The 12,712-nt window shown below is 43.7% G+C and overlaps 1 protein-coding gene across 1 annotated transcript in view; it reads right to left on the reverse strand.

The window, feature by feature from the left end:
• Positions 1–6,368, reverse strand: part of LOC143289849 (uncharacterized) — a 54,488-nt gene extending 48,120 nt beyond the window's left edge. The window contains exons 1-2 of the mRNA XM_076599042.1: positions 6,278–6,368; positions 2,366–2,531 (exon numbers count right to left, since the gene is read on the reverse strand). Of these exons, the coding sequence (XP_076455157.1) occupies positions 2,366–2,482 (117 nt within the window). The 5' untranslated portion in view covers positions 2,483–2,531; positions 6,278–6,368. The remainder of the gene's footprint in view (positions 1–2,365; positions 2,532–6,277) is intronic.
• Between the last annotated feature and the right edge of the window lie 6,344 nt (positions 6,369–12,712).

Below are 12,712 nucleotides of genomic sequence, written 5' to 3' on the forward strand. Positions count from 1 at the left end.
GATAATGCACCTGACCAAATTTCTGTAGTTGGAGATAATAAAGTTATTCTTATCTTATCTTACATTACAGATTACCAATATAACTTTAATTTATTTACTTCATTAGTGGTATCATTAAGTCACCATATTGCTAGGTACGACATTAGTGGTATCACTAAGTCACTATATTACTGGTATCATTAAGTGAAGTACTGTAATCACTAAGTTACTTTATAACTGGCCTCACTAAGTTCCTAACTCATGTTTCTTGTACCATGAAATCACTATATAACTGGCCTCACTAAGTCATTATGTTACTGGTACCACTAATCACTATGTGAGGTGGTGAAATGGCTGCAAGCCAGACTTAACTGGTATACTGCCATTAGCATACACACCTTACTTCTGTTCTTGGTACACAGTCATTAACTACAACACTAAACTGAACTGGTATATTGTCATTAACAGTAACACACACACCTTACTTCTGTTCTTGGTACTCAGTCATTAACTACAACACTAAACTGAACTGGTATATTGTCATTAACAGTAACACACACACACACACCTTACTTCTGTTCTTGGTACTCAGTCATTAACTACAACACTAAACTGAACTGGTATATTGTCATTAACAGTAACACACACACCTTACTTCTGTTCTTGGTACTCAGTCATTAACTACAACACTAAACTAACTGGCATATTGTCATTAACAGTAACACACTAGTTCACTCTTGGAATCATAGGAGTGTCATCTCTCTCTCTCTCTCTCTGAGTGTAAGACTATGAATCAATGAATAATTAAAAAAAAAAAAAACCACCATAAATTTAAATATAAATATACTTATTTAGGTATGGGAAAAGACCTGTTATTTGGGAAAGCCTAGAGAGAGCCTATTCCATTTTTAAGAAATCAACAGTGCTGTTTTGGAAATGATGCCAATATTCATTTCATTAGCAAAGGATGATGCTTGACCTTTCAATTTATATGCCAGACTTACCGCTGCTCCCTCTAAGTCTATCTTTCTTTCTGTGATGCAATCAATGGTGTGATGGCCTTGTACCTGGTTTTTGAGGTACTCTTTTACTTTACTTAGGATTTCAGATGTTCCCTGATGCAGATGGCTCATTGTTGCACTACAGGCAAGCCTGTCAGCTCGCTCATTTCCCTTAGAAAGGCTAAACACCTGCATGTCCAGGGCAGCATGATTATATCCATATATATGCTCTTAATCTTTTGTCTAGTTTGAGTAAAGCAGAGAAAAAAAAAGTGATGATGAAAGTAATGGTGAAAGTGATGGTCAAACTAAAGTGATGGTGAAAGTATCAATTGGTGAAAGCGATGGTGAAAGTTATCATGAAAGTGATGGTGAAACTAAAGTGACAACGATGGTGAAAGTATCAACTGCTGAAAGTGGTGGTGAAAACGAAAGTAATGGTGAAACTAAAGTGACAGTTAAAGTGATGGTGAAATTATCAATTGGTGAAAGCGATGGTAAAACTTAAGCGATGGTAAAAGTGATGGTAAAACTTAAGTGATGGTGAAAGTGATGAAAGTGATGGTAAAACTAAAGTGACAGTGATGGTGAAAGTATTAAAAGCGATGGTGAAAGTGATGGTAAAACTAAAGTGACAGTGAAGTGAAAATATCAATTGGTGAAAGCAATGGTGAAACTGAAAGTGATGGTGAAACTAAAGTGATAGTGAAAGTGAAGGTGAAATTATCAATTGGTGAAAGTGATGGTGAAAGTGATGGTCAAACTAAAGTGATAGTGAAAATGATGGTGAAAGTATCAATTGGTGAAAGCGATGGTGAAACGAAAGTGATGGTGAAACTAAAGTGACAGTGATGGTGAAAGTATCAATTGGTGAAAGTGATGGTGAAAGTGATGGTGAAACTAAAGTGACAGTGAAAGTGATGGTTAAACTGAAAGTGATGGTAAAACTAAAGTGACAGTGATTGTGAAAATATCAACTGCTGAAAAGTGATGGTGAAAATGGAAGTGATGGTGAAACTAAAGTGACAGTGAAAGTGATGGTGAAAATGAAAGTGATGGTAAAACTAAAGTGAAAGTGATTGTGAAAATATCAACTGGTGAAAGTGATGGTGAAACTGAAAGTGATGGTGAAACTAAAGTGATAGTGAAAGTGATGGTGAAACTGAAAGTGATAGTGAAAGTGATGGTGAAACTGAAAGTGATGGTAAAACTAAAGTGACAGTGATTGTGAAAATATCTACTGGTGAAAGTGATGGTGAAACTGAAAGTGATGGTGAAACTAAAGTGATAGTGAAACTGAAAGTGATGGTGAAACTAAAGTGATAGTGAAAGTGATGGTGAAAGGATCAACTGGTGAAAGTGATGGTGAAACACTGAAAGCATACCTGAGGCAGAGCAGGGAGGCCTGGCCCCACAGCCCCTGACATCGGAATCGCCGTTGGCATGGCAACCATGTATGGCTGTGGTACCACCATGGGTACAAATCCTGGGTACTGGTTCATGGTAACTGGCTCTCGCGTACTGTACTTTGTCTTCTCAATTCTTCGTGTTCTAGAAGAAAGCAGTCATCCATGGTCTCAACAAAGGTTTCTTCAATACCAGTTTACAACACTGTTGGTCTGTCCTGCCACAAAGCACAGAGAGACAGATAGACAGACAGAAAAACAGAGTGACACAGACAGACAGACAAAGAGACCGACAGAGAGGGATGTGGGAGAGAGGTGTGCTGTGATCATAATGGATCAGTTGTCAGACTGTGTTTACACTTGCAGTGAAAACATGTTTGTTGTTTCTTTCTTTCTCTGTCTCTCTGCCCTTCAGGAACTTCATCAAGTTGATGGTCTACTATCTTAGAATATGTCTTTATTACCAAGTGTACCGGGGTCACAAGGAATATTGGGGGGGATAGTACATAACAAGATACAAGTATAAATCGAAAATCATACACAAACACAGATACAGTAGAAATTAGGATACATACAAGTGCATATCAATATAAAAACTTGTGCATATTCACACATGCACGCACTGCACACACACACACATGTTTGAACAGAAGCTGCATATTACATGTGGATGTGGCAGATGACTAGATCTTTCGGTAGATGGTTGTTGGTTGCACAATTCTATTTATCACACTGGATTTGTTCGAGAGACAGGACACTGACTGCTTTGGGGGAAAAGCTATTGGCGAAGCGACTGTCTCGTGTGTTCACCATTACAAAACTCTGAAATGACTGTGTCTGAAGGCAACTCAGAAAAGAAATATATATGGTTCCTAAACCCTTTGACTTGAAACGAATTGTAATTTTTGAAAAAAAAAGAAAAAAAAAAAGAATCATTTTTAAAGAAAGATGAATGTATAAAATATAATCATCATATGTTCAATGTTGATATGATGAGGACGAGATAACTACCAATAAAAGGAAGATAACTAAATTTTTCAGATTTTTTTTTTTTTTTTTTTTTTTGGCAAAAAAAATAGAGAGGAAAATTCATGACTGTATTTTATGGGTGGATAGGCGCTAAAATATTTGCAAATGTATCAGATACAACACCCAAGTGCAATTTTGTTTTTTTCTTTACCATCATTAGTATCAATCATATTGATCCAAACATTTAAATACTGTACATAAACATCCAACCACACCTCCCACCCACACAACCATGAACACTTTCACACAATATCACTACACAACTGCTCTTTATAAACAATATTTAAGCTTGAAGCTGTCTTCTGGAGCGTTTTATAGAAAATGAAGGTTTCAAGCTAAAATAATGGGGTTTTTTTATGACACCCACTTCCAACATGACCCCGCACCCTACATGGAGATGTACTTCTTCTTCCTTGGCAGCAACCACAATCAGCTAGTTGATTATTCTGTCACTTATGCAAGGGGTCCGCACTCACAAAAAAACCCCACAACCTCCCCCCCCCCCCCCCCAAAAAAAAAACAAACAAACAAACAAAACAACAAAAACCAAAAAAACTTAGCTTCTTAGCATGTAATCATCATCAGAATAACCAGAATCACTTCAGCTGATGAAAAGCTACATTACTTTTGTTTTCTATGTTTTCATAGTTGCTATTGTTGACATTGAAAAAATCAAGGATTCTAGCCACTTTTTCTGTATTGTACACCCTGGCAGCCATGATGACATGCTCAACAACTTTCGTTAGGGAAAAAAAAACCCACCAAAAACACACGCATTCCAACCACACACACACACAAAGCTATGTGAATCCATGCAATGACACGCATGAGGCTTATGGAAGTTGATCCTTTGGCCAAATGTAATTGATGTTGTTAAATGGCATTACAACTTTCAAAACCATTACACACACACACACAGAGGTATGTTAAAATGACTCACATCAGGCTCACTACATAACTGATTGTTAATTAGTATAACAACTTTTGAAACTTTTACATTCTAACCACACACACACACACACACACACACAGGTATGTTAAAATGACTCACATCGGGCTCACTGAAGTTGATACTTTGGCCAAATATAAGTGATCTTAAATCTTCTACTCATGCTGTCTTGTTTAAAGATTTAAGTGACTTGGGTATGCACAGCACTTTAAAGAAGAAATAAAAGGAGAGAAAGACTGAGAAAGGAAGAGAATCTGGGGTAGAACATGGATCTTTATTTCACAGTATCTAGGCAGTGCTCCCCAGGAATCAGCACTATCCTGTCATTTACCATGATCTCTTGTCTCTAATCAAAAGGGTTAGAAAGTTAGGGTGCTAAGCTTCCCCTTGAAGAATACCAAGGAGTTAGGGGGTCTCAGCAACTGATGCTTGCAGGAAATTCCTGGCTGGAAGAGTTGTTGGGAAAAAGCTGTGTTTGTATACTATAGATCTGTTGGGGTTTTTTTGTTTTTGTTTTATAGCAACTTGTCTCAGTGGTTACACTGAGTTCAAATGGTGCCAGGGAGAAGGTACTGTTCTGTGGTGATGTAGCTTTTGGTGACATATCTCGCTGTTCTTCTCTGAATGGTCTCTAGCTTCTTGGTCATATCCTTGGTGTGAAGATTCCAGACTGTGCAGTATTCAAAGGGGACATAGTAGGGTGTAGTAGGCATTCATTTTCGTTTCTCTGCTTTAAGTCATAAGATTTCTCCAGAGGAATCCTAACATATTGTTGGCCATCTTTTTTTTATGCATGTGGAAATTCCTGCTCAGTTCTTTGTTGAGGTCAACAAGGTAGGTAACCAATGTTTTGGCCAGGGTGTGCCCCTCTAGATGGTAACCATAACTCACACTCACAGGCTTCCTAGATCGCAAGCAAGTTAGTTGCATTTTTGCGGTTGGAACTACATGCTGGAAATTTCTTCCCATTTGGCTAGGGTGATCAAATCCTCATGAAGTAGTCTGCATTGGTCATTACGGCAGATCTTGCTATAGACTATGCAGTCATCTGCAAACATTATGGTTCTTGACTTGAGCTGGTCTGGGAGGTTGTTGATAAATTTGAGAAAGAGGAGGGGGCCTAGAACAGTACCCTGTGGCACTACCCTTACGACAGCTGCTACTACAGTGCTAGCTGAGGACTGTGCAGTCTGTTAGAATGCTGTGATGATCTGGAGACCACATGATGTTGCTGGCAACCATGTGTTCAGAATCAGAATCTGAATCCCTTCATCATCTTGTATAGAAATTAAGTATTCCCGGATCTTAACAGTTTTTGTCACCCTTCTTGTGGACTTCTGACATGCTGAGTGATTGACGTTTCCAGTCTTTTAGGGGCACATTCCAGATAAAGTATTGTTAAATATCAGCGTGAACAGTGGTGTCTGATCTGCACATTCTTCGTACACTTGCTGGTATCTCGTCTGGCCCTGCTACTTTGTGTGGACTGGACTTGGACTGGGCCTTGAGAGGATTTTGAGTGCTCCGTTCAGTTCCACAGATATGATGTCCATCATAGTCCATGTTTTGTTTGAATAAGCTTGGGCATAACATTAACAACTTTCGAAGCCTTTAACAAGAGCATAAGTCAGATAGAACGATAGAGGGCCGATGTTAAAGGCAGAATTAGATCCAGCAATACTCCACGACAATATTTAAACAGGTTCATACGCAATAGAGTGCCGGCGACAGTGCCAAAGTCGCAATGTCGGTCAAACGCCCATGAACGTCTATGTTGCAGACGACCACGTGCAAACATTATTTTTGAAGAAGGCTGAGCAAATTAAACCAATCTGAAACGCAGTAAAAATGACTGTTAGAAAGGTAATCTCATAATGCAAAAATACCGAACAGGGCATAATACACACACATACCATTCGCCGAGGAACTGAAGAAGGTGATAATAATATGCGCAGGCCCGGAAGCTCTCTAATCCAATATGGCTGCAGTGTGCCGGTTACCTCATCAGTTTTTGCAGAAAGCAAGCTTTACTGTTCACCGACTAACCTCACAGAAAACAATGACGTCAAAAACAAAATCGTCTGCTATTCAGTTCAGTTCAGTTTTTGGGACGTTTGTAAGCCTTTCGGCTTTTTCTTTTTTTCTTTTTTTTTTTCCCCAGTCTAACAAATAATGTTGATTTGAGTTGCCACGGTACATTTGCTCAGGAGAGGAGCAGCCTGTTGATCGGACCATCGCCTGGTACGCAGCAAACTCAACCACTACGGCATACGAGGAACAGCAACCGCTTCTTCGCAAATTTCCTCAGCGGCCGCACGCAGTCCGTCGTGGTTGATGGGTATACCCAGCATGCACACCCCCGAAAACGGAGTATGGCTGCCTGCATGGCGGGGTAAAAATGGTCATACACGTAAAAGCCCACTCGTGTGCGTACGAGTGAACGTGGGAGTTGCAGCCCACGAACGCAGAAGAAGAAGAAGATGGTACCCGATCCAGCTATATCGACGTGAAGACCGGCGTCCCCCAGGGCTCCGTTCTGGGACCCCAGGCTGCCTCTTCCTGTGTTACATAAACGACCTTTCCTCCAAGATTTCCTCTCCATCAAGACATTTTGCTGACTCGGATACAGCAGTCTACAGGCTTATCACTTGTGCAGAAGACCCCGGCAGCCAAGCTTCAGGAGGACCTCCAACGCCTGGAACAATGGGAGAGAGAATGGGACATGGTCTTCCACCCAGACAAGTGCAGTGTGCTGCCCTTCACTCGAAGCCACTCTCCTCTTCTCTCCAGCTACACCCTCCACTGCCACTGGACACTCAGTGGAGAGAGTCACCTCAGTCCACAAAGTACCTCGGGGTCATGCTGGAGGCTAAGCTGGACTTCACTCAGCACATCGAGAACATCTGCGCTAAGGCCAACAAGACACTGGGCTTCTTGAGAAGGAACTTGAAGGTGTGCTCCAGCCGTACCAAAGAGCTGGCCTACAAAGCAATGGTTCGTCCAATTGGGGAGTATGCCTGCACTGTACTGGGACCCAAACTCCAACAAGCTCATCACAATCCTTGAGAAGGTCCAGCGACCGGGCAGCCAGATTCGTCACCAACCGCTACCGCAACACTTCCAGTGTTACAGACATGCTGACGTATCTTGAATGGCCCGTGCTCGAACAACGACGTCGCTGCGCCAGACTCGCAATGCTCCACAAGATCCTCAACGATCAAGCTTGCGTCTCCTTCGCCGACCTCAAGCGACAGCCTCAAAGTGATCGTCGCAGCAACCACAACCAACAACTACAAAGAATCCGATGTCGTACTGACTACAGAAAGTATTCTTTCTTTCCGAGGACCGTTGTTGACTGGAACTCCCTCCCAGCTGATGTTGTCGAGGCCCCCTCCTGCAACGCCTTCTGCTTAAGGGCATTGAGGGCCCTCCAGGCACAGTACCCCCCCCCCCCCCCCCCCCCCCCCCCCCCCCCCCCCCCCCCCCACCACCCCCCACTAGGTCCTTCACTATTTTTTTTTCTCCAACTAATGATTAAAGGCATACGGATAAGGACTATGAGTACGAAATTCTGGCTAAGAGCACACACTTGCACTTGCACTTGCAAAAATGTTAATAATGGTCAAAGTTATGACCGCTGTACATTAATAGAAGAAGAAGAATGGAAGAAGAAGAAGATGAACATCAGACTTGCACGCAAGCTCCAACCAGCCAGGCAGAAACCCCCTACGAAGCTGAACATCCACCCCCTCCCTATCACCAAGGACGTGCTGCAGCAGCAAATCCAAGCAGCTCTCCAAGAAACTCCTGCATCGACTGATGTAGAAGAGGTATGGAGTAGAGCACCTTTAGAGATGCTGTGTACACAGCAGCAGCTGACACACTCGGCTTTATACAGAGGAGCCACAAAGACTGGTTTGACGAGAACGACTCTGGAATCTCCAAGCTCCTGAACACACTGCATATACGGCATCAGGACAACATTTCCGATAAAGACTGCCAGAGGAAGAAGAACCAGTTCTTGCAAACCAAGCAACTCGTACAGAAGAGGCTGCGTGAGATGAAGAACACCTGGTGGGAGAGAAGGTCCGAAGAGCCCCAGTCCGCTACTGATGATCACGACATGAAGACCTGTGTATGGGCCGAGAGTCAACAGTCACAGACTGGTTGACCATGTCTCCAACACAGTCATCCCTGAAGCACAGTGCGGCTTCCGCTCATGCATGGGAACATGTGACATGGTTTTTGCCGTACGTCAGATGCAAGAGAAGTGCCGTGAGCAGAACAAGGAGCTCTACATGGTCTTTGTAGACCTGACTAAGGCCTTCGACATGGTGAACCGCCGTGGTCTGTGGAAGATCCTCCAAAAGTTCGGCTGCCCTGAGAGCCTAATCCAGCTGATTGCGTCATTCCACTATGGCATGCAGGCGAGAGTACAGGAAAATACTGACATGTCGGATCCGTTCCCTGTGGTAAATGGAGTGAAGCAGGGCTGCGTCCTAGCACCCATACTGTTCTCAGTTCTCTTCTCTGCCATGCTGATTGACGCCTTCCAAGACTGTGACCGGGGCATCTACATTCAGTTTCGCACAGATGGCAAACTTTTCAACTTGCGGTGACTCCACGCCAGGTCCAGGGTGTTTGAGGCACTGCCGGTTGAGAGAGTTCCTCTTCGCTGATGACTGCGCACTTGCTACACACACCCATGAGGATATGCAGTTCATTATGGACAGGTTCTCAACCTCCTGCAGGCACTTTGGGCTCACCATCAGCCTCAGCAAGACCGAGTCCATGTACCAACCAGCTAGCTCACAGAATGCCAGTGCCTCCCCCCACCCCCACCCCCCACCTGCAATCAAGATCGATGACACAGAGATCAAGTCTGTCGACAAGTTTTGCTACCTGGGCAGACCCTATGCAGCAACGGAGCCCTTGATACAGAAGTGACGCTGTGCATCGCCAAGGCCAGCTCCGCCTTTGGAAGACCCAACAACAGGCTGTGGAACAACAAAGGCATCAGGCTCAGCACCAAAATCAAAACCTACAAAGCTGTTGTGCTGACCACCTTGTTGTACTGCTGTGAAACATGGACGACGTATCGCCGTGACATTCAACAACTTGAGCAGTTTCACCAGAAAAGCCTACAAAAGATCTTCGGCATAAAGTGGCAAGACAGGGTCTCCAACCTCCAGGTCCTAGAGAGGAGCGGCCTGCCCAGCATCGAAAGCCTGCTGATTCGGTGCCAGCCACGCTGGACAGGACACGTTGTCCGCATGACAGACAGCAGGATCCCGAAGATGCTACTGTATGGCCAGCTGAAGGAAGGCCCCCGCGAACTTCGAAGACCCTGCAAACGCTTCAAGGACACCTTTAAGACAAACATCAAAGCCTGTGACATAGACATCGCTTCCTGGGAAACTGATGTCCTTGACCCCTCTCGCTGGAGGATGCTGTGCTCTAGTGGCATAAAGACGTTTGAAAACAAGAGAACGCTGGCCATTAAGGAGAAGCGTGAGCGAAGGAAGCAGGGCTCAACTTCTGGAGACGTTTTCCCTTGCAACACATGTGGGAAGTACTGCGCATCCAGAATCGGCCTCTTTTCCCATATGAGGACACACACCGACAGATAAACCTGCCTGCCTACTCATCCGTCGGTCCGACGGGAGACTCCATCCTTAAATCCATCCCTTCCACCAGCGATGTTCAACAGTCTCTCAACAATCCGACCATTTCTGATCATAAGGTCAGTTTCTCCTGCTGCGATACAGTCTTTCATTGTCTGCCTTAGCTCTTTGTGTTTCTGCCTCTTCAAGGAGGGTATAGTCTGGGTTGATTTAGAGTCTTTCTTCTTGTCTTGTCTTATCTTTGTTCAGTTTGTGACAGTTCTTTAATATTTTGTCTTTGGTCTCTTCGTCTTTTACTTTGAATTTCAAGAGTCTAGGTCGGTCTTGTCTGCGTCCCAATCTTGTGATATCAAGGATTTCTGTTTTGGTCAATACTGGGTCTGCTTCTGTTTCTTCTTCGTTTCTCTGTGTTAAATTCGGGCTGCTCTCCCCAGGGAAAGCGCGTCGTTACACTACAGCGCCACCCTTTCTTTTTCTTTTCCTGCGTGAGTTTTATTTGTTTTTCCTATCGAAGTGGATTTTTCTACAGAATTTTGCCAGGAACAACCCTTTTGTTGCCGTGGGTTCTTTTACGTGCGCTAAATGCATGCTGCACACGGTACCTCGGTTTATCGTCTCATCCGAATGACTAACGTCCAGACCACTACTCAAGATCTAGTGGAGGGGGAGAAATTATCGGCGGCTGAGCCGTGATTCGAACCAGCGCGCTCAGATTCTCTCGCTTCCTAGGCGGACGCGTTACCTCTAGGCCATCACTCCACGAGAGATACGAGTGGGCTTTTACGTGTACAATCGTTTTTACCCCGCCATGAAGGCAGCCATACTCCGCGTTCGGGGTGCAATACTGGGTCGATTTTTGTCAGTATGATTTTCAGGTTTGTGGTATCATCTTTCTCTCTCTGTGTCTGTGTATCCCCATCGCTTTCTTTCAAACCCACCAGTGCCACACTACATTTCCTTCTTTCCATTTCTCCTCTTTCGTCCAAAGCGACCCAGTCTTTCTTGTGTTTTATTTGGGGTTCTAAATGGCGAGTCATTCGTCAATGGCGAGCGTGGTGGTTTGCGAACCTCTTCGATGAGAGGTTTTTGATTTGGTGGAGGCATTTCTCGAAAATCTGTGAAAACAATAAGGTGGAAGAGTAACAAAAATATTTGCTTACCTTGTTAATGTCAACATAAACAATAGAAAAAAAAAAGAAAAAAAACGTGCAGAAGAAACAATAGTGGTCAGGTCTGGTAGTGTTCCAAAGTGAAAGTGAGCGTGCAAGAACCAATGTCGAGGAGCTCAGTGAACTCAGTCACTGACACTCCAACATCTTGTGAAAAGTCCTCCAAGAACAGGACATTTTTTCACCAGTAAAGTGCCTGTTACAATCAACTTGCAAAGCGCACTCTTTTTCCAAGAATCGGAGACCACTGGCCAAAATATTCACTGAAAACGTATAATATTTTGCAGAGCGAAATAGTGGCCGCCTTCTCCTTCACGCTATTGCGCAAGGTCTCTGCATTGGTTTGGATCGATGCGGAGACTGACTTCGCAGTCTTAATGATTCAAAATAAGACACACACACACACACACACACACACACACACACGTGCGCGAGCGCCGCACTCACACACACGCACTGACCAGCACCGGCGCCCCGAACAAAAGACCACCGAGTTTGATGGAGAAACGATGCATATAAAACAACAACAACAAACAACAACAACAAAACAAAACAAACAAAAAAACCAACAACAACTGAAAACAAAAGAAAAACAAAAACAAAAACAAAAAACCCAACTAAAAACAAACAAACCGCCTTTGGCTTGTTAGATAAGACTCGATTTGATGCAAAGTGCCAACTTTTCGGGCCCGTAGGATGGTCTTCACTGAGGGACTGTTCGTTCAGTTCAGCTACTCAATTAAAGGAGGCGTCAACTTGAATGCGTTCGGACATACCTCATTCTGGTGTGTATGGTTCGGACATGCCTCATTCTGGTGCCTATGGTTCGGACATACCTCATTCTGGTGTGTATGGCTCGGACATACCTCATTCTGGTGTCTGTGGTTCGGACATGCCTCACTCTGGTGTCTATGGTTCGGACATACCTCATTCTGGTGTCTATGGTTCGGACAAGTCCAGAAACGCTACACCATACCTGTCAAGCAGATGCCTGACCGGCAACGTAACGCGCTTCGTCAGCCACTCGGATGACGGGGAGAAAGTGAAATAAGATACATCAGTACTGAAATGGATAAGTCCTCAAGTGAGTTAAAAGAAAAGAAAGAATGAATCAATAAGTATTGATGAGATTAATAATAAAACAAACTAAGATTAAATAAGATAGATAAGCAAACAGATAAAGATGCATAATCAAAATAGAATTGAAATGTTGTTTATGGTTCAGTTTCAGTTTCAGCTGCTTTGTTTCTTTTCACTCTTTTCAATTGTTTGAGAACGTCGTCCTCAGAGACAACTATTCCTTCCCCTTGTTGATCTGAGGAGACCTTGGAAAGGAAGTCAGTCAGCACTTTTCTGTTGTCACTGAAACCGTGACGGTCAAACCGTGCACACAACGCATTCAGTTTGTCCGCTTAAACCGTTCACATAATGCATTCAGTTTGTCCGCTTAAACCGTGATGGTCAAACCGTGCACAGAATGCATTCAGTTTGTCCGCTTAAACCGTGACGGTCAAACCGTGCATAGAATGCAGTCAGTTTGTCCGCTTAAACCGTG

Source organism: Babylonia areolata, chromosome 1 (assembly GCF_041734735.1).
Source record: "Babylonia areolata isolate BAREFJ2019XMU chromosome 1, ASM4173473v1, whole genome shotgun sequence".
Classification (NCBI taxonomy): Eukaryota; Metazoa; Mollusca; class Gastropoda; order Neogastropoda; family Buccinidae; genus Babylonia; species Babylonia areolata.